At 39.8% G+C, this 26,817-nt stretch overlaps 1 protein-coding gene across 6 annotated transcripts in view; it reads left to right on the top strand.

Moving 5' to 3' along the window:
* DIP2C (disco interacting protein 2 homolog C) overlaps positions 1 to 26,817 on the top strand; it is a 310,834-nt gene that overhangs the window by 196,487 nt on the left and 87,530 nt on the right. For 5 of the 6 annotated variants that reach the window (XM_074554492.1, XM_005480400.4, XM_005480402.4 and 2 more), the window contains 5 exons: positions 5,265 to 5,396; positions 6,762 to 6,881; positions 7,816 to 8,013; positions 17,872 to 17,963; positions 22,347 to 22,457. In XM_074554492.1, the coding sequence (XP_074410593.1) occupies positions 5,265 to 5,396; positions 6,762 to 6,881; positions 7,816 to 8,013; positions 17,872 to 17,963; positions 22,347 to 22,457 (653 nt within the window). The remainder of the gene's footprint in view (positions 1 to 5,264; positions 5,397 to 6,761; positions 6,882 to 7,815; positions 8,014 to 17,871; positions 17,964 to 22,346; positions 22,458 to 26,817) is intronic. The other variant, XM_014269188.3, reaches the window with a different exon arrangement.

The raw sequence follows: 26,817 nt of genomic DNA, 5'->3' as shown, positions 1-26,817 counted from the left end.
TAGTCTTTGTTGGAACAGATAAAGCAACTTTACTACTGTGTTACTACAGTTTTGTGTGACTGTTCTTCAGCTGACATTTCCTTTTCAAGTACATGTCACGAGATACATGAAAGCATCAGCAGTGTTCATGATTTTATGTGCTGGAAAGGGAGTACATATCCCCTGGGTTTTGCTATGAGTACAGCTTGATGTAACACCTGTATTTTCAGTAATCCTCCCATCATGATCCAGAATGGCTGAATTGCAGTCAGGGGAAGAGCTTGTATTGTATTCATAAATTCATGCTAAGTGAATGCTTAGAACCTTGTTTTAGAAACATTGGGAACAAGTTAATCATTGCATTTGATTATTTTCTATGACTTCATCCTGAAATGCTACAGGAAATTATAGCATAGAGAATTAAATTTATCCAAACTCTGAAAGGTTGCATTACTCATACACAAAGTCTTAATGTGTCTTTCTTTAAATATAGCTTCTTTATAATTTGACATTTTAGTAATTTTAAATCTGGCACAGTAAGTCTTTTATAATCACTGAGTTTGTGGTAAATAATACAGCATTTATAGAGCTAAATTAAGATGGCACTATTCTGTAGAAGAGGGAAACTACTGTTTTTATGTGTACATGTTTTCCTGTGCCTTGTTGACTAGAAAGATCTTGCCTTTGAAGGAAGCCGTTGAGCTTACTTCAGTGCATGCATGTTTTCATTCATTCTGGCAATAAGATGCCTTAAATTGCATCTCTTCTTGGACACTAATTGAGCTGTAGTAATGTAAAGGTCATTGGGGCACAAAATCTGATTGATGAGACCGGGATCTTGTGGTTGCTAAAATCACTGGAAATGTAAGAGAAGCTGCACAGTTATAACTGTAATATGTATTTCTTCATGGGTGAGCTGCATTCTTTAAGAATTTGAAATGAAATTGTTATTTTGTTTCATTCCTATCCAAGAAGGTAGATTTTGCATTAAATGTATTCTAAGAGGTGATAGATTTGAAGTAACCGTACAGAAAGCCTGACTCTTTCCAAGGCACTGGGCCTGTGATGGTAGATGAATAATAATCTTTGGTAGGAGAAAAAAGTTCCTGTTCCTTAAGGCTCCTCAGCTATCAGAGCCAGTTTGTTCTTGGTCACAAAGAACATGTGTTACCATGCCCTGATGTTTGGTCCAGGAGTTGTTCTCCAGAGAGAGACCAGCCTGCAGGAAAGGAATCAACTGTGTTTATGTAAGGCCATACTCTGAAGGTGCCAATTTTAATAAATACAAATTCAAGGTGCAATGGGAAGGACCTTAATGATAACCCAAAAAAGCCCTCCATTCTGATGTCCACTAGGATTTTACCTCCCGAGTGCATCACAGAGTAAAAGGGAGATATTTTTCCAATTTAAGTGTACTAATGCAGTCCTGAAAAGAGATTTGATAAAAAGCTTTGGCTATAATATAATCAGAGTTATCTTTGTGAATAATTTGGATAATTTACATAAGCTAGTATATGATTTTAATGTTATATTGTTCATTTAATTTGACTGCTGCTGCTTTGTTGTGGCCAGAGTTCTAGTCTGGGATAGATATCATTTAAATATTTATTCTCAGCTTGAAGATGCTCAGGGATCTGCATTAAGCTAAAGGCAAAATCTTTGGTTTGGCATAGGTGTGTTCACAGCTATGTTCAGTAATTCTTGAATTTAGAGGTCAAACCAGTGAAATCTGTTAAAAATATCTGATATTTTGACCCTTCTTGAGGTCAGTATTGTGCAAATTTCTAAGATCTTCAAGCTTTTGTTTGTTGGTATTACATGGTTTGGATTTCTGTGAATATAAAAGTCAGGGACAGAAAGCACACCCCAAAGCTCACAAAGGTCATGTGGTGAAAATTACACAATGCTTGTCTATCATTGTAAATCTATATAAAGTTAATAATCTCACTTCAAAGTTTTGATCCTATAGGTGCATTTAATGTTTCTTTTGTATGCTTCAAATATGTTTCTGTTTGAAAATCAAAGGCTTCTATCCACATTAAAGGCTACATAGATTGCTAATCAAATAAATATAAAACCATGTGCCATAAGCATGGCTGATAGTTTTCAGACAGCTTGGAAATTCTTGTGCTCTGAGGGGGAATGTTAACTTATACAGGAGACTAAAATACAATCTGTCACCTGGATATCAATACAAGAAAAACCCTGCTAATGGAAAGATCTGACTCTGGATTTCCCTTCCCTGACAACCAGAAGAGCCAGTTTATTTGGGAGTAAAAGCTGCATTTTCTTCAAGTACAGTGTTGCAGGAATGCTTTTTGAGTTCCTGGAGACTTTTCAAGTACCTGGTGCTTATGTGAGCTTCCAAACCTGCACTGAAAGTATTCCTGCACTCCTTTGCTTCTCCTCAGACCTTGGGCTTTGTCAGTGCTGTATCTCTCCATGAACGTGCTCTGCTTTTTTGGGCCTTTCTGATCTTCATGAAATGGGGTAAATGATATTGCTCCAGTGGCAGAAATGAAGAGAGGCTTAACTGGAAACAGCTGTTCTGTCTGTGATCTCCTAATGCAAGGATATTGGAAGAGATGGGAATAGGAGGTGATGCAAATATGGATGTTTGATGGAGGAAGTGCTTTGAAGTCATGCAGCTGTCAGTTTCTACTTTTTAGTGAACAGATGTGTCAGGGTCATGATTCTTAATGAAACCTCCAACAATTCTTCAAGTTACCTGACATAAGACCAAGAAACTCTCTACAGATTGTGTCCATAGCCAAAGTTGGATTGGCTGTTCTATACAAAAAAGGGAGTGCATTTCACATAACATAACAATTATCTTTTTCTTTAGAAGTCATTCAGACCAAATCTTTGTATGACTTTCATTTCTCCAAGCCTGACTTTGAGATGCTAACTGACCAAAGATTTGTAAATCTAATGGATGAAACTTAGCACTGTAGATGGTGCCATGATAAGACATCTGCTGAGCAGATACTATAAAGGAACGCATCAAGACAAACCTCAGTATTCCTTTTCTTATTCCTTTTCTTCAGGATAAAAGTAAATAGCAGCTGGGCAGCCAGGGCATGAGAACTCCTTGACTGAGCCATGGTGGCAACCTTGGGAAGAGAGTTTCTTTTAGGCCACTTCAAGTGCAAGTGCTGTTTGTTCAGAAGGAAGGCATTTTACGAAAGAGCAGGACTCTTGTTATGTCCTTTCCCCCTGCTCAGCACCATGTGTAACAAAGAAGAATTTGGTTTTAGGCACAGAGTTCTGAAGGGAGAGCATCCCTGCTCATGTATCTTCTGCCCCATGCATTAAAAAAAAAAAAAAAAATTAGTCTTTAACTCCTCTTCAAAAGGAGCCTTCTAAAGTCTGAAAGATGGGAATACTTCACTGGAAAAATGTAAGCAAATACAGCTCACTTTAAAAATACTTTCTCATGTTACTAATAGCTGACTAAGTACAATTATTTTCTTAGTCATGATCTCCCATATGCATTGTAAAACTGCATTATAAGTAAAGAGAAAAATATAATCATCAGCATTTTTTAATTGACTTAGTTATTGAGTAATACAATCACGATCTATAAAAAGCTCTTGCCACTTAACAGGAAAGGGCAAAAAATTGTGCTGAGTCTAAAACAGTTGATAATGACAAGAAATTAAGACCTTAAATGAAGACATTATTCAAGCAACTACTGCATAAACTTCAATCTATTGTACTTCAGTTGGTCACTTAGCGCAATGTAAGGTGTTTGTTTCAGTAAAATTTTAACAATGGATGTGATCAGAAGCAAAAGCTCCAACTGGACACTTGTAGAACACAAGATGTTTTTGAATTGCTCAATAAGTCTTTTTGTGTCTTCCTCAATGAGATAATATGATTGGGTGATAGGACTGAGCCTTTATGATGTTCATGAAAATAAACATTAAATAACAGCAGCAGAAATTAATGTCATGTCTTAAATCTGCATGATGATTGTCTGTCAAATGCTACCTTTAAATGAGAGGCATGCAAAATAAGCATCTATTAGCATCCTTTTCTGGTATGTGTAGCAAAAAATTAGTTTTCTGTGTTGATGGTGCATAAATTTGGGATTAAATGCACAAGAATCAAAGTGCTTCAAAGTTCAAAACTCATAAAAATGAAAGTGCTTTAAAATTATGTCTGAGATTAAATTTACTGTAGAAGTTGGTGTTCTAGTACTTACAGCACCCGATGCTTAAATCTAAAGTTTAGTAAGAGGCACATTTTGAAAACAGTATTGGAACACGATGACATTTTTCCAGAATTTTTGTATTTTGAAAGATTCTTAGCCTATTGTTAAATAGAATACATTTCTCTTCACTTCCATGGCAGCAGAGTGAAGACCTGCCTTCTCTTGTAACTTAGACGCTGCTGGGGATCATTTATGTCAATTGAAAGAAAAGTTGTTATTTGCTTGTGGCGTTTATCTCCATCTAATCTAATGTGGATAAAAACCTGCAATAAATTTATGGGACAACCTATAGAAATAGCATAAATACGTAGGAAATACAGACTCTGACTTGAAAACATGGGAAGATGAACTGTGGTAGCATGCTGAGTTATCAGGCCATGAAAGAGAAAGATTATCTCTGTGGAATTGTTCAGCAGTGCTGGCATGAGTCAGACCAAATCGTGTTTGCCTTCTGGAAGGCAAGGTTTTGTTATGCGGAAGAATTGAAATATCTCTGTCTAAAAATAGTAGACAAGCAAGTGTCCATGAAGAATGCAAAGTTCATGTTTCTTTACATTTTATTTTTTGCCTCTGGTCTCCAAACCTGCTATGATTGACTTTTTTCTTTTCTTAACTAAAACTGACATAGTCAGAATACAGAGGTTATAAAAGTGCTATGCATTGGCTCCTGCAAATGATTGACAACATGCTGTGTTCTTTTTACTTAGAAAAACTAACACAGTAATCCATGAGAAGTGTATTTGTCTGGGTCTTTTCTATTTGCAGATGTCCACAAGCTTTAAGTAAAATCAGATGTCAGTGGAGAACTTACAACCTAATTGTATAATTCTTTAAGCCTATTGGTTGTGCGAGTGCAGATATACAGCCTTGTTTTAATCAGTGCAAATTTTATTTATTGAAATTATACTACACATTATAGTTTAGTATAATAATTTTGTGCATTAATTTTAACACCTGTTCCTGTGTTGGGGGAAAAAAATCTCAAATGGTCTCCTTTCCTCTGCCTTTTGCTTTTCTGCCCTTTGACATTAGAGGTACACGGTTAAACCTTTTAACTTACTTTTCACAGAAAATCATTCTGCCCCTCCAGATGTTACCACTTACACCTCAGAGCACTCAATACAAGTAGAAAGACCACAAGGATCAACGGCACGGGTGGCACCAAAGTATGGCAATGCTGAGCTTATGGAGACTGGTGATGGTATGTCCCAAAACTGAACTGGGGTTTTTTGAGTATCCTGACATTTTTAGTGTTTATTGTATGCATCTGCTCTTGGTTTTTGGGTGTTTTTCGTGGGTTTTTTTCCTGGGCACTTTTCACTTGTAAACACAAAGTTGCAGCACCTTTACAGTTCTAAAATAAGCTGATATCAATGAAGATAACATAGAGAAATATTTCTTAATCAGTGGAGCTGACTCCCCATAGACACTGTTTGGCAAAAAACCCCAGAGAATCTCTTTAGATTTGCCATTATCATGCTGCCTGGTTACAGCTAGTCTGTTTATTTTAAATGACAAAGAATGTGAGATCCTAGCATGGCTACCTCTTGAAAATTGACATGTTTGAAATTTTATTCTCTAATGTTTTGTTAGTTTGGTTTTTTGCCTTTTTTTTTTTTTAACAGTTATTTGTAAACCCTTCCTTATTTACTGCTCTACTTTTCTAAAACTTACAAAACAATATTTCAGCACAGCATAGAATTATTGACCAAGTGTACTCTATCTAAACTTAGTAGCTTCAGCTCTAAACACCACTTGGTAAAAGATTTGCAGCCAACCTTATGGAAGGGTAAGAAGTTGAAATTCCTGCAATGCGGTGACAGAAAGCTATTAGTTCAGGAACAGATGATGTGCACATTGGAGAGGTTTTGCACTCAACTAGAGAAAAGGAAGGGAGAGGTGATTGATTGGACTATTTTATAAAAATGCCCCTTGCCCCAGGCTGCTGCTCAGAGCTGTGTGTTCCAAAATGCTGTATGGGCAAGCAGCTCCCTTTGGAGATTTCTGGCTGGTGGGATTGGCTGCAGGAATGTTCAGAGAATACAGGGGCATGCTGAAGTAATACAAAGACACGAACCATGTTTTAGATGGATGCTGGACAGATGTCCCCTGCAGTGTAAAAATAACTCAGAATAAATGACGGGGCAGAGCCTATGACCCACACTCTTCACCAGGCTGCAGTCTAGTCAATCAGTGTTGGTATGGCCAATGATCATGGGGAGGGCCAGTCCAGTTTTCTCCCTGACCATTGCTGAGGCAGTACTCTCAGGGTACTGAATTTTGCTGTAGGGACATTTTTACCACTTTACTTCTCTCCCTCAGTCTGTGTGCTGCTTCCTCTCTAATTTTGCAACCTTGCTCTGACATTACTGTATTGGTTTTATTTACATTAGGTATCACTGTTCTTTTTTACTTGTGTGTTTTGATGTTAAACACTCGAGTCACAGTATGGCATGAAACTGTAGTTGTGGTGGCCTTGCAGTCCTAGACCTTTCCTCACCCCCCTGATGTCTGGTGGGTGCAGCACAGCCACTGACTGATGTCTCCATTGATCCCTGTCCTGCAGGAGTGCCAGTGAGCAGCAGAGTGTCAGCAAAGATCCAGCAGCTGGTCAATACCCTCAAACGGCCCAAACGACCGCCATTACGGGAGTTCTTTGTGGATGACTTTGAGGAATTGTTAGAAGGTAAAATGGCCATTTTTCAAAGTGTTTGGGGATCGCTTATGAAAACTCTGTCAAATGTTTGCGTTGACTTTATAGAAAGACAAGTAAGCTTTCCTGCGCTGGCAAGTACCAAAATCCCAATGGTATTCAGTGGAAACTGCTGGCAGTAAGCTTGGACATAGTGCTGTGGAGTCAAAAGTGTTTCTTGTTTGCTCAGCTCCTGGTTGTGCTTGCAAAAATATAACAGAAGAGAGTGTAGGGAAGCTTTGCTTTGAGAACATTCAGCTGTGAGTTACAGCCAGTGCTTTGGAACACCAATGAGAGAAAATATGTTAGTGAGGGAGCATGCTAAATGTTTTACAATATCCTTTGTGTAACAGTGAAGTATGAAAAATGAACTAAAGGTAAGACAGAAACAAAGATAAAGTCAATAAATGGAACTTTTTTTAAAAAAGACCAGCACTTTGAGAATCAAGATTCACCAGGATGTGGAAATTGAAATAGTCTTCACAGGAATTTATAAGAAAACATGTAACAGAACATGACTTAAATCAATCTGTTACTTGTTAAAGTACATTTTTGTCAGTAGCTCTGCAGTTCATCTCATTACTGCTTTTTTTTCCAGGAAAAACTATTCTCCATCTCTCTTTAGGAATAAAGAAAGGTTTACTGTTTTGAAGATAAATATATGCATGCTGCCTCAGCAGTTTCTTTCCCTTCTTGTAGAACCAGTGTAAGAACAAGGACTTTTCATTCCTGAGGTGCATCAGTTGCTTGATCTGTGCTAAATTTAAAAGGAAATGATTCTGTTACATTTCTCTGTTGCTTCTCAATACCTTCTTACATGTCACTGTTTTCAGAACATTTTGCAAAGGTAACTTATTCTCTTGATTACACAGGTGTGCACAAGGTATAGAATTTACATGGTAACTGTGTATCTTTTCATAATCATAAGTTCAACAGCCAGATCCAAACCAGCCAAAGCCAGAGGGAGCTCAGATGCTGGCCATGCGTGGGGAGCAGTTAGGAGTGGTGACAAACTGGCCCCCTTCCCTGGAAGCAGCCCTGCAGCGATGGGGAACCATCTCACCAAAGGCTCCTTGCCTAACCACTATGGATACCAACGGGAAACCACTGTACATTCTCACTTATGGTGAGCACTCTTCGAACTGTTTGTGCTTTTATACATTTTGTATGGTGTGTGTAGTAAATGCATAAATGTAGAGTGAAAAAAGCCTCATAATGATGCTCCTGTTCCATTTGTGAGTAGGGTAAGACAGCTCTGAAGCTGTTGGTGTCTGAGTATGGCTTACTGAGATGTCACAGTATGATTTATTTCAGACAGAGGAAAAGAGCTGAGTAGATATACCCATGGAATAGCAGATTATAAATTAAACCCACCTTTTAAATAGAAATGTGTCCTAGGTCAGATTTTCCTGAAGATTGATGTCCAAATCCATTGCCCTTGGATATCAGCCAGGCTTTGTTCTGCAAAAGCCTAACCTGGTCTACAAAATTCATCAGCTGCCTGAAGAAGTTAATAGGATTTTTTCCCCTTTTTTTGCTGACATTGTAGTAAGTGTGATTTGAATTCTTTCTCCTGATGGGTTAATTGTACAACTAGCAAATGTACCCCCTTGAAACAGATTTGCCTGGATATATTTTAGTGTGACCTTTGGTATGTTCATATAGTTCAATATACACTGCTTGACAATGTATTGCAACCAAGAAAGGCCAAATAAAAATCAACATAAGGATATCTCTGACAAAGAATTCCCATATTGCTTCTGATTTTGAGATGTTCAGGGGACATTTGGGAGATGTTCAAAGGAATTATTATGAATAACTGTCAGACTTTGAAAGTGAGTTGGAACATTTCCGTATGCTATTGAGATGGATGTAAAAATTATTTTGGTTTTTTTATTTCTACCTTCTCAGGGACTTGGATTTCTGTGCAGAGAATGTTGTTACATGCTCTGATATAGAGGTCTGTCTGTTTTGTTCAGTGCTGAACATTCATTTCCATTCAGGAATCAGACCCAGATGTCTCTGGCCAAAAAGTTCTCCGCCACAAGTTAGGCACTGCAAATACAGTTAAAGGCTTTTAAAGCATAAGAGAACCTTTGCAACTGAGGGTCATGCATGAAACATTTTCCCTTCAGGTGCTGCAGAGTTAAGAATTGACTTAATTTCAGGGGCAAACATACTATTCACCATTGATGAATGTTTGTCTTCCTTAAGGACATTTACTTGAAACCAGGGAAGAATTTTAAAGTTTGCAATTACATGTTTGCAGAAGTCATGTCATCTACTGAATGCTTTAAATAAATTGGACAGGAAAGGAAATTAAGCTATTACTGAGAATCAGACCATTTTTCTGAATTTGGGATTCTGTCCAGAGAGTCTGAGCATATGTCCTGCATTGCCTGAGGCTGTAGGGTGAGCAAATCAGCCCAAGGAACATATCTGCATGGCTCATGGAGCCACCTAGCCTGCTTCTCTGTTCTAAAATAACTCTTTCCTCTTCTGCATTGTCTGAATCTTGAGAAAAGTAGGACTTAAATTCGTGTTTCCTCGCCTTTCATTTGACAGCGCTTTGGGATGTGGGTTTCCTGTTGCCTTTAAGTAGTTTCCTGAGGTCAGGAAAAAATCAGTTCTTTTTTTTCTTTTTTTGTCTTGTTTTTATAGATAAAATAAATTGCAAACCAAAACATTTCATAGATTTGCTGAATTCTTCTCTGCTGGGTGCATTTAACACTGATATTTTTTTCATGGGAAATGTTCATTTACTATGCCATAGTAGTTTCCTTAAATGAAAACTGCTTTGGAAATGTCATTAACAATACAGCCACCTGCCATTTCACTGGTGACTTTATGAATGATTTTGCTGTAGCTAGTCCACCTTCTGTGCCTGCAATATTTTCTAGCAATTGCAGGCATGGCAGTTTTTAACTTGAAAATTAATAGACATTAAGGCTTGAAATCATTAAAGACACTCCTACTCATGACTTTTTATCCTTGTGCATAGTTCCACTGGCCCTGGTAGTAATAAACTTTTGAAGGATGAGCTTAGCCACAATCCTGCCACGTGGTATTACCGTGACACTGAATTTCCTCATGGGCTTGCTATGATCAGGTGACTAAAATTTTAACCATAAGCCCTGATGATTTTCAGTAGCTTCTAGTTTGTATTCCACAGTTATTTAAAGAAATACCATTATGAATTTTCATATATTTCAAAAATCTTCATGAATTATAAGAATAATTCTAATTTTCCAAAGTGTTGGTTTTTGAGATATTGTCATCACTTGCATCTCCTCTTGAATTCTTTACCTCTCTTTATTGTCTTTATTTTTTGCTATAGTCTTTTCTCACACCCCCTTGTCATGGAAATCCTTTTCCTCTATCTTACAACTTTCCAGTTAAGAGGAGGCTTCTCTTTGATGTAATTTGATTTCATTCTCAGTATCTTCTCCAGTTTTTTGTCACTGCATGGGTGAATTCCAGGTTTGCCTGCTTATCCCACACTTTTTTCCACCTTTCCAAGATAATTTCCAGGAATGTCTTTGTAGCTATCAGCTGGATCAAGACCCATCTAGAGCAGGAGTCCTAATGCCCTTAACACCAAGCATATTTACCTCCTTTTTTGTGGATTGTTGTAGACAATATTGCTTCCCATCCATCTTTGAGGCTGTAACTAGAGTGCCATACACAGCTCAGACCTTCCTTCCTTCCTTCCTTCCTTCCTTCCTTCCTTCCGCCCCTTCCGCCCCTTCCGCCCCTTCCGCCCCTTCCGCCCCTTCCTTCCTTCCGCCACTTCCTTCCGCCACTTCCTTCCTTCCGCCACTTCCTTCCTTCCCTCCCTCCCTCCCTCCCTCCCTTTCCTTTTTCTTTCTTTCTCAGCCATTCTGTGTCTGAACCTCTCAGGTTTTTTTAGGAGAAAATCTTTTCTAATTGACACATTTTGCTGCATCTGCTTGGTGAAACCTCATCCCATCTGTGCCCTTGGTCTTGATTCTTACATCAGGCTCTCTTCTGGCCCTGACAAACGCAGTGCTGGCCTCCTGCATCTCTCCAGGACACTGTCTTATTTTCCCTTGGTGGCTTTGCATGCTGAAAAGGAGCTCTGAGAGCTCCTTCTGAACAAAATTCTGCTTCTCCAAAGTCTTCCTCACAACTCCCCTTTGCTGTCCCTTGCAGGGACACCTCTGAGGGCTCAGGACAGAGCCATGGCAGACAGAGCTGGGGCAGTGCTGCAGGGCCCACCTTGTGTGGGGCCCTGGGATTTCTCCCCTGAGGGTGCTGATGAGAATTTGTGTTCATGTGGCTTTGAGAGGGGAGTGCTCCAGGTTGTGAAGGGCTTCTGGACCAGAGGGGAACCAATTTAAAGAAGTTTCACTTCCAGCTGTTGCTTAAAATCATTGCTGCCCTCCCGTTTCTCTTCAGGAGTTCATCAAATTTGTAATGCCTTGTATCTCCTGTGTCTTTTTCTGCATGTTGTTTGAGCTTCTTGTCTTCATAGCATGTCAGGACTGGTTTTTTCCACATGTCTCAGATTACTTTAGATAGAATAAATGTATAACTGCACTTGCAGACTTGATCCTTTTTTCAAGCAAGTGTTTGAAGCGTTTGCCTCAGTTCTTGAAGCTCTTCTCAGTGCCCCAGTTGTAATCTTTATTTAATGTACTCAAAATTCTTAAATTCTTTCTAGTGAATGAAACACTATGAATATCACTTATTTCTCAAATATTTTGTTCCTCTGGGAACTTGTTTAAGTGGAGAACATCTTAGTTAAGTTATTCTCAATCCCTTTATAAATCAAATCACTGAATATGCATAAATTGAAATGTCTGAGATATGGGAAGGAAATATGTCTTTATCAGGTTTTATGAGAGTCTGAACTCTGACTAGAAAAGTAATGTGTACTTTGAGGAAAAGGAAGACAATTTCTGGCTTAAAGTTAATCAGAGTTGTGAGGCATCTGGTTTTGGTATTAATAATGAACTGCTTAGTGATTTCTTAGAGGAGAAATGTGAATAAAGGACAATTAAATCCTGTGTAGTTCTTATGGTACCAGAACTACTTTTCTTACTTAAAATGATTATTCAGAATGCCTGGGTAAAAAATAAAGTGTTGAAAGTAATTAATCAATAACCAAGTTTTGAGCTTTCTTTTTGTAACCATTGTTAAAAACAACAAAATGAGTACCAGTTAAATTAGTCTAATTTCAAATAATCCTAATTTCCTTTATCTACCACTATTTGTAATCAGATTTTTTGAAACCATTTTCAGTAGCTCTGATGTAGTGTTTCCCACATCAGAGACTTCAAGGCTCAGAAAAAAGAGCAGATGTGACTCTCTGGGCAGAGGACAGCTTCTTCCATTTGGGTTCTGTGGAGAAGGAAATGCTTGGCAAATGGCATTTGTTTGGAAATGAATTGCTGATTTTAAAAGTAACTTTAAAGCAACTGTAAACATTTTGGGGCCAAAGGGATCCTGCCTCAGCAGAGATGATGTTGCTCATACTGGAGATATCCTGGTATACCTTAAAGGCAACAACAGACCAAAACCAGCCATCCCCAAGCCATCCTGCACCTGCTGTGCAATGTACACCCTTTCCTGACCTTTCTGTGAGAATGCCCCAGACCTGGAATTTCACAATTATCAGCAGGAGAGAGACAGAGTCAAGATGCTTCTGACCAAGCAGCTGATAACCGAACTGTCCTTACCTCTGAAATAACTCAGGGCTCACAGAAGTATGAATATCCATGGTTTAAATCCCCAGACAGATATTAATCTTATGATTGTTCAAGACTTTAAATCTATATTTCTTTAATAAAAAACCTGAAAATTGCTGGATTATATAATTCAGACTTCAATATCAAGTGCTGTTATAGCAAGATTGCTTCTATTCTGAGTGTGTCTGGAGTCCTTAATTCTCTGCAACAGAATATTTTTGTTCTTTTTCTCTGGATTTTTTTATCCCAAAAGACAACAACTTCATTTTCTGTTTAGGCTGGATGTAAAGAGTTCATGAAGAAAGGATTATCAGAGCAGTAAAGCTGCAACTATTATTTTGCAAAGCAAATTAAAAAGCCCCTTTACCTGCGTAACATTAGGAAGTTTGCCATTTACCCTAGATTTAATAAATGCTCTTGTTTCTATTTAATACAAGGAATGTTATACTGTGGTATTGAGAAAATGAATATTTGACAAAATTATTTGCAGTTAAACTTTGGCAGCCTCGCAGTTGCTGTGCACGGAGATTGGTAAGCACCCCCTGGTTTGGCTTTGCTGAGTTAGTGCTGTGTGGTTCTGAAAAGTGTCCTGAAGACAATCAGGAAATTCATTCTGGTTTGTTTTCTGAGTTTTCTCCCTGATACAGCTTTTCTATTAAAACCCTCTTTACATTCAACACAAACATTTAGTCTTTTTACAGATTTGGAAAGGAAGAGGAAGGGGATTTACTCAGTGTCATGTGAAAAATACCTAATTTTTGTTAACAGATCCCTTTTTGTGTGGTTTTTAACACCTTGTGGTTTCCTTTACCTTCATACTGTGTTGCTTTAACCAGATGGGACTGGGTATTAACTTCCTTCACTTGCTAAATTTCATTGCCATCTGAGTAGACTTTAAAAAAAGAAGATGACTGATTACAAAACATATCATTGCTGATGTAGAGTTTATACTGCTCAACTAAATCAAAAGTCCAGTGGCAGGAGAAAAGGCCTGGCTCCCCATGGGTGCTAAGAGTGTTTGTCACAGCTGCCAGAAGGCGAGGTGCCTTCTCCATCCTGTCCTTCCCAGCATTTCTGCACATGTGATGTCTGCCAGATATGGCTCACATTCAGAGGCAAAGTGGTGCTTGCTGTTACTCACTGGACAGTGGGAACTCTCTGCTCAGTTTGCAAGTGTGTGAAGGACCTGAAAGGCCTCCCTGCAGCAGCGTGCTGCTAGGGCATGGGAGTCTGGCAGCAGCACTCTGGCAAAGTGACAGAAGTGGCTTAGTGAAAATCTTTAGAGGAAGATTTATTTCGGTAAATAAGCAATTATAAGTTAGGCAGTCATAGATGGACAGAAAAGCTCTGTTTCTTACCATCTTGTGGAGTTAAACGAGATTTTGGAAAGCAGCAGCACAAGCAGCTCAGTGGGAGGTAGGAGCAAGGTAATAAATTGTAGTAGCAACAAGGTGTGCATCAACTGCCTGTTGTTGGGGTTTTGCTTTCCAAAATTAGCTAGGGGAACTCTACCAGTCTGCTTTGTACGGGAAATGGTTTTGTGACCTGAAAACGGAGGGGTAATTTGTGTTCCTAAACATCCAGTGCCCGATCTTACCCACAATATGTGTGTGTGACTGGCAGTGCCAGCCCTGGATCTGCAGAGCCTGGGCCCCTTCCAGAGGGAACCCTTGTGGCTTAAACACCATGGGACACTTCTGTAGATAACATAACAATCCTTCACTTTTTAAATGCATGAAAGGAGCTGTTAAGGTTTGTCTAGTGAGATCAGGGCCTCACAGGCACAAATCCTGTGCTGGTGTGGTGGGTAGGAATGTTGTTTGGAAGGACCCTGCTGCAGTGAGGGTGGGGACAAGAATGCCAGGAGCAGGAGGGCTCACAGAGTGTGGTGTTTATAGCAGGGAAGCAGCAGAGCAGCTCCAGGTTCCAGCACTGTGCTGTGCTGCAGAAAGGGCTGAGGCATGTGGCACAGCTGGGAAAGAGGAGCTCTGGCACTGAGCTGGGACACAGGCTGCTCCGCTCACCACCAAATGAAGCTGTTGCTTGAGTTTCCTACATCCTCCCCGCTGTCTCCAAGCCAGCCGAGAAGATTAATGGCAGTGTGTCTGTCCAAGGAGGGCTGGTGCTTCACTGAACTTGGGCTGAGGACAATGGGATGTATCCCTGGCGGCCCAACCAGATTTCCTCTGGAGCCTGTGGAACGAAGCGATTTATCCTGCATGGGGATGGGCCCTGAGCCCCAGCCCAGGGTGACAGCCTTGGCTGGAGCACAGCTGGCCCCTCAGCAGGCCTCCCACTCCCACAGCACAGATGTGGCACTGCCTGCAGGTCACGGCAAGGTCACAGCATCGGGATTTGTGCGAGAGGTTTTAGCAATCGTCTTTTTTCCCAGCAGTGTCTAATCCCTCAAGTTTGCAAAGGAAGAGTTGCTCTGAATTGCAGCCTAGGCAGAACCAAGGAAGGAAACACTTCAAAGATTTCCTTCTGTATAACATCCTCTGTTTCTCAGAGCTGTTATCCTGCAGACATGGAATCCTTTGTGTTTCTCTTGGTGTCAGGCTGGGGAGGGCAAACAGCCAAGGTAACAAAACAGACCCATGGCTCAGTCCATGTCTGGTCAGGAGTTTGTGCCCGTCCAAAAGCCACTGATCTGGCCTTGATCATCCATACATCCGTAGCTCCAGCTTCTGAGTTACTGCTCCTTTTGTGGCCCTTTTTTAATTTAGTTTTTGGAACACAGCTATATACCCTGCTAGAGAAATTACAGAATTCCTTTGAACAATTCAGTTCAGGATCTGCCTGGACTTTGCTCACCAGAGTGCCTGGGGGTCCCTGCCTGCCCCTGGCAGCCCACACTGGAGCAGAGCTGGCAGCAGCTGAGGGCAGGCAGGGCCTGCAAGGGTTGGACATTGTAGAGCTTGTAGGATCTTTGTGTTCCAGCCCCTTCCCAGCTGAATGCAAGCAAGCTGCTTCACTCCAGTTTGCCACAGTTTCATACTCAGAAGCATGTGTGCCTCAGATACTTAACACAGGTTGGTATCACACCAGTAAACAGAGAAGGAAAGGGCTGTGGTGACAGAAAATTCAAGTCTTTTCTGGCCACTAGAAAACATTGTGGCCATTTTTGTGCAGTTTCAAAGTGTATTCAAACAGAAAGGTGAGGAATTAGGAAGGCAGTCTTATATTATCTGTGTCTTAGAAGATGAAATAAAATTTTGGCAATAAAAGAGCATCATGACAAAATGTGTTTAAACTTATTTAAAACTCTGCTAGAAACTACTCCTTTAAATTTTGTTAGACTTTGAGAGAACTTAATTTTGGCATTTATCCAGGACTCTAAGGAGGAAATTATTGTATTGCATACCTGGGCACCTCTGAAAGAATGCATCTAAATACTGTAATATGAATAGCCCTTAGATTTTTAAAGAAAATATTTGATGGTACACTTGATAGATGAAAAATTAGCATGAATGTGTCACAAATGTAAATTTAAGACCTGTTACAGCTTTAATCTTTAGAGCTCAGACATAACTTTTCACAGCAGCTCCTTCAAATGTTCATTTCAAGTTTAAAAGTGTTTTGTGTAAAGATGGTTCTCTTTTGCAATTCAGAACTTTTTCCAGGCTTTTGATTTCCATTCTCCAATATTCTGTATCATTACTAATTGCTCTTTTAACTTTATTGCCACTGAAGCTTTAATGTTGAAAAACTTAAGTAAAAAGACTATTTGCTTTCTTAAGGCCTCCTTTTTTTTATCCCACTCACTTGTCAAGTTCAAGTGTTAACTGTAGCAGCAGGGAGGATTTCAAAGACTTTCTTTCCATCAAATGCAGGTAGTTCTGTGAGAGTTAATCCTGCAGACATGCTCCTGTGTCTGTGCTGAGTTTCCAGTGAAACAGAATTGTGTTCCTTTCTGAGCAGCAAGACAGTTCAACATGCAAATACTGGAGTAATTCTAATAAATAAAAAACTTTGCAAAGCATAGTTTAATTATACTATATTACTGTTTTCATAAGAAATAATTGCATTTAGTACTTTCTTCATAACAAGCAGCAGTGACCCTTCCAATTTTCCTTAAGTGGGAAAAAATAGAAAATCTGGCCTTCTCATCTTACTTTCTATTTACATCGGATTTGCACTTAAAAATGATTCAGTAGTATTGCATTTTATAACCAGGATGTGGAGGTTCTTTTTATAGCAACTGCTAGGCTTAGTTATAAATAGCAATAGTGCATGTTTGGGGCCTGAACTGCTGAACTCCATAGGTAATCCTTTGTCAGAACCTATTATCGTTTCAGTCATTGCTGGGCATGAATTAAAGATTTGTTACTGTCAGAATGAATAGTGTTTAGAGGCAGTACCTGGGGCCAGCCAGGCACAAGGGCTGCTAAACTTGGTGCTGTTCACATGGAAGTAACAAAGTCTATAAACAAAGGGCATCTGGAAGAGCAGAGATGCCAATCACTTGAAGGATTAATGAAAGACTTGTAATGTGGGCAAAGAGGTCTTGGGGAAAGAATTTTTCTTTATTGAATATTGGGGTGGAGATTTGATGAGGATTAGATAAGAGTGGTGCTGGAAAGGTGAAGAAGGGGAGGAGAGAGACAATAAGGAAGGGTAACTGGGGCAAGTGAAATGAGTGAGAAAAGGGAGGGTGTGGGAGTAGGTGAGAAGGAAAAACCAAGTTAAATGGAAGAAGGCCCAGGATTAAAAGTGAAACAGCCATATGGATGTGCTAAGGTTCGGAGGGTCCCTGCTGCTTCAGTGTGCCCATTTTCTGTTTGTTGGGGTTTTCTTTTCTTTGCCTCTGCTACTTGGGGCTCCTTTCCTTTTTCTTTGGTGAGAGAATTGCTGTGCTCAAAACAGAACATCGCCCTCGAGGTCAGTCTGTGCTGAAATGTGCTGTGTCCACCTTGGACAGCTGAGGTGGCAGGGTGATGTCTGGACTTGATGATGTACCAGCCCCTTCTAACAGTTAATTTCAGAGTCAAGATCCAGTTTTCTCCAAACTAAAACCCTTCTGCCATAAAGAAAGCTATTCTCACTTTTCTTTTTGTTTTTAAAGTGCTGCTGTCTTGAAAATAGAAGTTCAAAGAAAATTTCTGATAAGTATTTAAGTATTTCCAGTAGTCCCAGTAGTGGTGTCATATTTAGTTGGAAAACTAATATAAATGTTCCTACTGTGTGGTTTTGACTTCTCAGGTATTCTTTCTCATTAATAACCTTAAAACATAAGAATTTTTATATTAATTTTGAAAATTTTGTGTTAATAGGCAAACTTTGGACCAGAAGTATGAAGGTTGCTTACAATATATTACACAAATTAGGCACAAAACAAGAACCAATGGTACGACCTGGAGACAGGGTGAGTATCTCAATGGTTATTTGTAATAGTTCAAATGCAAATATTGACAAAGAGAGAATGAGGTATTTGGGGTGCTCAGAGAAAATTAGTGAAGTGAAATAATGGGGTGTGGGACAGGGTGCTGAAATCTGCTGTTTCCTCCCTAAGACTGATCATCCAGATGTTTTGAACATCTTGTACTTGCATGTTAAGTAACCTCAGCTGGTACCCCCTGAACTTGAAGTTGTGGCAACATCAACAGTAAACATTCCCATGGAAAGTGATTTTTGGGCATTAAACAACAGTCTGTTTAGCAAAAGCTTGCTTATAGAGCCTGGAGGTGTCATGTGGATAAAAAACTGACTTACTAATGACTTTGTAGTTGTTGAGTTGGTAGAAACAAGAGAAGCGTTGTGGAGGACAAAGACAAGCAAAGTCAGCACATTTTGGCAGCCAGTTGAATAAATAAATGACACTGACTGGTAACAGAGAGAATATTTCCATTCCTGTTCTGCCTCTGATGCAGCTACTGCTAGAGGCTGAATCTAAGTAGAGGGATAAAGAGAGCAAGAGTTGCAGAGGTAGCACTTGAAGGTGTTAAATGAAGACCAGAACGTCCTATGGTTTTGCTAACAATGTACTTGCAACCCTACCCCTTTGACTGCCAAGGCTGGCTTAGCCTGCTGCTCATTTTCTCTGCCAGAGTGTGCATAGAAAATTCCACAGGTCCCATTCCAGTTTGGATCTAAGCCATGGAATGGATATTCCAGAACAAATCTGTCAGAAATGCAAATTTCAGTCCTGCCCTAGTGCTTACAGTTGTGAGTGTGGGATTAAGTTTTCCCCTCCAGTCTGATAACAATTCTCAAACTGTTGCTTCACTTGATCCTCTTGTGCCACATGTGAGAAACATGTCTGCTTGCATTACACATGTCTTAGGGCTTCAAAAATGAAAGCATGCATTAATGCTTCCCAGAAGGAAAAAAAGGAGGAAAAAACCCAAAAGTGACAGTCCTTCCTGTGTTTCTTTTTGAAATAAATCATAAAGAAATTAACTAAAGGATCTGTAGATCCTTAATCTAAATTGCTTCCTACAATGGCATTCAGCCAGGACTAGGATCTGAAGACTCTCTTTTACTTGCAAGTGTGTCTCTAAGCAACAGCAGAAGCAGTTATTCAAGTGTACACATCAAAACAGTCCACCCAGAAATCTCCAAAAGGATAAAGTTCACCTACAGGCAATGTGCATCTCTCCTTATTTACTGTGTGCTGCCTGCCCAGATTCATAGTCATTTTCTGCAGCAGTCAGTGGCATCTCCTAACGTTAAGAAAGGATTTGTGGATAGTTCAAGCTGAAAACTGGAAGTTTAGCTAGCACAGGACACGTAAGGAACAAATTGCAGCTCATCTAAAATAAGTCAGCCTAGATTAGAGTGAAACAAATGTTTGTAGCTGAGTGCTGAAAGCATATGCTTTGTGTTGTAAAAACGTCTTGCCTGGCGTCCCTGTGTAACAGGAACGTGATCATTTGAGGCAACTTCACATTGAAGATGAGGTGTTACAGCACTTCTGATGCTCTAGGCTGTGATTCTGGCTCTTACACCCCTGTTGTAATAACAAAAAAGCTTTCTGACCTCTTTGAAGATTACTTTATTCTATGTAATGTGTGTTGTGTGACAACACTTAAAGGCAGTTTTAAATACTAAATGAAATACAGGCACGTATTTCTGGTCGTTTCCAAATGAGAATGTATTTGTTTCCTTATTTTCATATGTGTAAAATAGTTTATATTTTCTCTTTAAAAACAACTTTTGTCAATGCAATCTGTTTTTCATGACTACCATTACCTCACCTTTTAGGTTGTTTGTCTGAGCCAAGAAGTAAATGAACGTGCCTGCATCTCCTTCCTTGTTTCTGGTATTATACGTGGCAAAGTGCATTTGCCTTCTATAGTAACTTCAGAAATTTAACCTTGCATCACCCCAGACAGCTGCCTGGAAATTAATCTTGCTCTCTGAAATATCTACTAGCTAACCAGATTCTCATCTGCTAATATACACTGTATGATTTTGTTCCTTCAGCCCTTTTTGCTTTTACACGCATTATTTATTTATTTGGTACAAGTCTGTTAGTGATAAATGTTTTTTGGAGAGGAAGTTAATGCCTCATTCCCACTGGACTTCAGTGAGATTTTTTTCACCTCTGTCAGCTCCTTTTCAAAGATTCCCAGCCAAACCTTCACTGCCTTTATGTAAGCAAAGACCAATGCAAAACCTAAGAACCCTCAAAGTATATTTTGAGATCTTTCAGATGTTTGCTGGGCTCAGCAATCTCTACCATCCCCTCCCCCCCCCCCCCCCATGCACCTGGCAAAATCCCTGTATTTCCATTTGCATATAGTAAGCTCTGCAGAGCCATCTCCAGCACTTGGATTGTTTAATGTGCAAGTGTGCAGATAAAGTAGCAATGAAGAATTATGAGGTTAAAGTCTTCAGCCTAAAAACCAGAGATATTTTTGTCCCACTTGGACAAGGTTGGTTAGACTTCTTCTAGTTTGAAGAAATCAAGTTGATGTAGGGAAGATGTCTACTTTTGAAGCCTTGTGAAAATTCTGGGAACAATTAAAATCTCCAGTAACTGAAACTTGGAGCATACATGGAAACATCATGATTTTACTTCAAGGAAACTCCAGTGGATGTTTGTGGCAGTACCAGTTGTCAGTCTCTCTGTGTCTGGATTGAAGGCACTTGAGACAGTAATTCGTGTTTGGACTCAAGTGTTTATTATTTCTTATCAGTTAAACAGTCTCACAACCATAAGTTCGACAGCTTTTCATTAGAAGGCACAAAATGGCCAACAAGCTCTTCTTACAAGGTCTTTTAAGACTAAACTATCCAATTAAGAACTGACACCCAGATTATTTTTCCCTTTTAACCCAATAACTGATCCCACAGAGCCCACAATGTGGATTTTTCTGCCCAATTACAAAATGCCACCCAAACCCAAGAAGAAGAAGGAAGAAGCATGAAGAAGAAACCCAGGACGACACCCTGTGCCTCCATCTTGCTTCCATCCACAACATACTAAAAATCCCAAAACCTCAATTTCTCCCCAAGTGATACACCCACACTACTCTATAATCTATTTCACACTTTTGTGGATTCTTGTCTATCTTGAAGTCTAGGAAACTTTCTCCATGAATGAGGGTCAAAGTCAGTGCTCCCCTGGGGGTCAGGGCACCCCAGAGCAGACAGAGAAATATTCCCTGTGCCCTGGGTTTCCACAGATGTTGAAACAGTCAAAACTCAAGAGCTGCTAAGTAGTTTCAGCAAATGGCAAGGTTCTGTGATAATACACCCTTGTTCTGTGTGTGAGCCCAGGGGAAAAAGGTTTGGAGTAATTTGCCATGCCTTTGCATGCCACTGCAGTGGAGTGTGCAGGAGTTACCAGCTGTGTTACAGCTGTTTAGGAGGTGAGCTAAGAATGCCTATCTGCCTGAACTGAAATAAAACCACAGAGTATCCAGCCACTAAGGCCATTCCCCAGTGAGAGCAGTCCTGTTCCTGCCCTTGCCTGGAGAGCTGTGGGCTCTCTGAAGTGGCTGGATCCTCGGCAAGGCTGTGACCCCTCCCTTCTCCTTTCCCTTGCCCTGTGCAGGATCTCAGGCATTGTCCTGCCTCAGGCAGGGCCTGCAGGGTTAAGCTGCACAGCTCAGACCCACTGAGCATTCTGGTATCTGTGATTGGTTTTGGCATTCTTTTATCTAAACAATTCCCCAGCCCTAGCCCTGAAGCTGTTAAGTTCAACAAATCCACACCTAGGTTGGAATGTGATATGGGCAGCTCTGGATGTGGCGTTTGCTTCCAGGTTTCAGTTTTTGTGTGTACACAGCACACAGAAACTTCACACTGGGACAGCAGAACAGTCCTGGAACAAAACTGTTGTGTGAGGCAAAGTGTAGTGAAACAAAAGAGTGTGTTAATGATTGGCATAGTGACATCCTAAGTTTGGATAATTTGATTTGGTCTCATGTACACTTCAGTTTCAGTAACTTCAAGCAAATTATTACATTAGAATCTAAAATCCTTCTAATTCCATTTACTCAGGTTATTTAACACTGGTAAAGCAATCAGTTATTTCAGAACCAGATGAAAGGTGTTGTCAATGTAGAAAACAATGCAGCATGAAAGTATTTAACTACATCCTAAGTGAAAATAGTAATGAAAAGAATATTTATCAGAATAAATTCCTTCTGATTCCTCATTCATCTGTTATTAGGCATCTGAATAGCTGTCTTAAAAGTGCTCCAGTATCATCTGCATCCAAAAGGAAGCCTGGAAACTCCAATTACCGTGATCTGACGCCTAGGATAAAACATTTTTAATGTAAATTTTTCTCTTTCAGGTAACCCTGGTGTTTCCTAACAATGATCCTGCTGCTTTCATGGTGGCATTTTATGGCTGCCTGCTTGCAGAAGTTGTCCCCGTCCCTATTGAAGTGCCACTTACAAGAAAGGTGGGGAGCTGACTCTCTTCTCTTTACTCCATTTTAGCACTTACATCAGAATAAATCACAACTGAACATAGCTTTTGAGTACATTTTTGTGGTTAGCTAGCTCTGAATCTGAGGATACCAAGATAGTGCTGTGTGGTGAATTATATAGAGTTCCTTCTGGTTTGTGATAGAAAACCTCAAGATGTGCTTGCAGTTTCAGCAAATGCAGGTCTGCATGGAAAATGAGAGGAAAATTTTTCAAGAGAACAGCTTTGCCAGTCATGGATGGATTACCTTTGCTGCCTTTTAAAGCCTTCTGGTGTTGGCCACTGACAAAGAATCATTGGCAACAACTGCTGATTTTCCACCTGTCCCTGCAACCCAAGCTATGTTATAATGCCTCTGGTGCTGTGTGTGCTGCTTCAAAGCTGTTCTGGAAATGCCTTCTCCTGTGTCTATATGTGCATGTTATGTGCATGTGTGTCCCAAAGCTTCTGTCACCATGGTCACCTCAGCCAAGGGTGGCACTTGAACAAGTTCAGCTCAGGAGTTCTTGCCACACAACATGCATTCAGAGAGAAAACTGACCACTGCTATTCAAAAGCATTTCACATCCAGTGTTGGTTCAAAGGTACAACCACATATCCCAGAGGAGTGTTAGGAGACAGCTAGAGCATTTCCAGCTGGAAGGAGTGTCTGGGGGCATGAGAGGTGGAGTGAACCACAGCTGGGTCACTTGGGTTCTGCAGAATCTGAGGATGCATGCCTTAAAGGCTGTAAGAGCAGCATAATGTATTTATTAATTACAAGGGTTGTTTTTGGTCATATCCCCTTAATTTGCCATGTCTGGCTGTTCCCACATATCCCTTGTATAATCACTCTTTTATTAGCTAGCACTAATAATGCATTACTTTATTATTTGGTCTGGACTTGTTCACACAAAGAGAACAAGTTCACACTTGTTCTCTAATCTTTACAAGTTTTCTTTTTAAAGTGAATTGTTTTGGGAAATGTTGACTGAAGCCATGAGGTGCCAAGCAAAGGCCTGAGCGAATGTGTTGCATTGGTCACATTTTCAATATTTCCATTGTCAGGGGTTTTTCTTTGAAATGTTCCAGTGTTAGGGTACTGTGGAGCAGAAGCTCAAATCTTTGTTTCATGGGCAGAAGGAGAGACCAAGGGAAAGAGGAGACAGAATGTGCCCCAGCTTAAACTGTCTGAGACTGGAGGAAAGAGGCAGAGAGAGAGCTGGAAAGGCCATGGAGGGGAAATGGATGGGACCTCAGCCACCATGCCTGCTTTGGGGAGGAGGGTTATGCTGTTTCATTTGTAAAATTGTTTGTAAAATACATTTGGGAGCATTGAGAGGTGGACAGGGCTGTAGAATGAGGATGGTGATTTTAGTGGAAATGTTTGCATTGGGCTCTCATTGTGCCTTCACATCTGAGGGCAGTGCATTTAGTCTGAGGCAGTTGCATAACATGGAGCATTATTTTGATAAAAAGCAGAGATTTTATGTGCATCAACAAAATAAGGCCAGCAGAATATGTACATTTTAAGATCTTACAGAGTGCTCAAATGGGGTAAATCTGCTTTCATTCCATGAAAAAAATAAAGAATCAACAAGCAACATGGTTTTGAGGGTTAAAAAAATCTAATATGTCTTTCTCTGTTACTATTCTCTGAGGTTTAAAGCACATAGATACGTGTAAATTTGATTTATTTTGGAACATCTGATACCACATCCATGCAGTAAACTATAAAATCCAGCTGTCCAAGTAAATACTCTGTGTCAAATGAATAACTTACCCTAATTTGGCTGCACCTCTTGGGTGTTTTTTTTTTAAATATGTATCTATATATGGATATATAAATATACACTTACACATGTGTGTATATATGTATTTATATAAAGGAATATCTACAGACTCAGACTGTTTATCTTTTGCCACAGTGTTTAAATATAAAATTAATAACACAATAACAGAGATGTCAGTTAAAAAAGCAACATGATCCATACTCTATAAATAAAGATATGCAATCTCACAGCATATACTATTTCAAATATCTTTGCATTTGTTTATATGGAAAGGCAACTGGAGTGGAAACAATGAGATGAAAATCGTGTTCTGAGTACTCCCAGAAGGAATACCTCTGCCTGGTCAAATGGCAGTGGATTGCTCCTGGCATCCGTGGGAAGATGTCATTCCTGTCATCACACAATGGCCTAGGCTGTTATTTTCTGCTTTCCCATTATTTGTTCTCTGCTCTGCATGCTTCAGTACATTCTGGCAGTAGACATCTTTTGGGTTGCTTTCTGGAAGACAGAGAAGTGAACTAGCAAATAGACCAGCAATTAAATTTTATATTATACTATAGGCTTACAGAATAATAAGCTGATACAAGATGAGCTATTTCAGGTAGTTATATTAGCAGCCATTTTTAATATTTAAAGTTTGTACTAGCAGCTTTAATACTGCTCTACATTTTCATAAAGAAGAGTGTTTCACAGCTCTGTGCAGAACTTTGTCCCTGGCAATTTAAATCTGAGCAGTAATTTTTGCAGCCAGGTAGACTTTTGCCTTACAGATTGCTCTGCAGACATCTGTACCCATATGGAAGTAGCAGCTTTTGCTTTACCAGCATATAGATTTTGTGTGTGTTCTCTTTTTTGTTTCTAGTATAACTGTTATTTTTTAAGATTTTGACAGGATTTTTTCCCAGATCACTGTTAGGTGAAGGTCCATCTTGCCTTGCTCTTTCCTTCTGCATCCCACCATTAAGTTGTCAAGAGTACCTGGAGTACTCCCAAGACTTCAGGGGATGTGTGACCTGGCATCTGGGATGGATTGTATGAACATCCAGCAGCTATGCAGCATTTTCCAGTTTTATTCCCAGAAAGCTTCCTAGTGTTTGGCAAAGAAAAATTGGAAATTGGAATTCCTGCAGCATGGTTTTGGTCTTTAGATTTGGGACATCCAATCTAAAATTAAGAACCAAAATCCCAAACCAACTCTTCATTCTAAATGCAGCAGCCAGGGGTTCTGCAGTCGTTGTAACATAGAACAAGCAGAATTTTTGTTTCTCCTCCTTTCCCTGAATTTAGTACCATTGCAATGCCTTTGTCATTAACACTTACCAAAATTGTTAGAACTAATCCTCATCCCTTCATTTATAGGCTCTGTTCTCTCAGAATGGTGTCCCTTTCTCAAAATTTACTTATGTTTCCCAAACATTAGCAACCAATGTGTGCTATACAGCATCTCTTCCTTCAGAACTGCCACTCATGTTAATCTTGTGAGTTACAAACTGTCATAGAATGTGCTGTCAAAGTAGATGACATGGGAGTTTCAGCATGTTGAGTTCTAGTTCAAACAGTGATTTACTATGTCCCTCATGAAAAGATTTTAAAATAAGGTTTTGATTTCTTTTTCTTTATATTTTTTAGGTCAATGTTTTTTTTCCATTTGATCGGCGCCGTGAAAAATATTATTATTCTGCTCTGATACAGTCAGGGGAGCTAATCAGTTTTAATCTAAAAATAACATTTTTGTCCTCCAAGCACATTCACAGTTATGCTCAGTCACATACTGTGAACATAGGAAGAAATCTATCCCTCACAGATCTTCATGGCCTCCTTATCATAGGCAGAATTTGTAGCAGGGTGTGTGTGACATGAAAGCATGTAAAAATTAATTTCTCACTCAAAATGCTGTTTCTTAGCCTATTAGATTTAATGCTATGTGTGCTTCCAGCAGGCATTTCTGTACTTTTCCAGATGCTGGCTGTCACAGTGTGATTGGAAGAATTTTGTATTGTCATAAGAAATCTGGAGAGACCCACTCCAGGACACTTGAGGTTTTTTAAAGGATGCTTCATACAGTGTAAAAACTATTTTTGAGGAGCTCTTTTTATTAAATCCTGAAAAGTTATGAAAGCTTTAACAGTAGGCAGGGAGGTATATCTCCTCCAAGAGAGTGAAATTGTCCCAGTCATATCTTTCTTTGAAAGAATTCTAGTCCAAAGGAAATACACCTTGACATCTTTCCTAGTGTTTAAGGGCTCAAGATAAAATGAGCTTTTCTTTCTCTCAGCTTTACTCATTGTAGGAGTGTAGTGTGCCAGACACACTGGAACTCTCCATGCTTTTGAACAGCTTTTGACAATGCATCTCTTTCTCCCCTGCATTTAGAATATGTACAAAATGTTTCATATATTCCTTTCAGTGGTATGGACTTTCAGTCCCCCCAAAGAATGTAAATTCCTGAGCCCCACCTGAGTCCCCTGTGCAAACTGCTGGGCCCTGCCTGTGCCTGTCCATCCCTCTTCATACCCTTCAGCAGTGGAGCACCAGGAAGTCCTTGCTCAGTTGCCACAGTGA

The sequence above is a fragment of the Zonotrichia albicollis genome, chromosome 1, assembly GCF_047830755.1.
Source record: "Zonotrichia albicollis isolate bZonAlb1 chromosome 1, bZonAlb1.hap1, whole genome shotgun sequence".
In the NCBI taxonomy this organism is placed as follows: Eukaryota; Metazoa; Chordata; class Aves; order Passeriformes; family Passerellidae; genus Zonotrichia; species Zonotrichia albicollis.
Note: the sequence above shows the minus strand (reverse complement) of the source record. Positions and strands in the feature narration are given on the sequence as shown.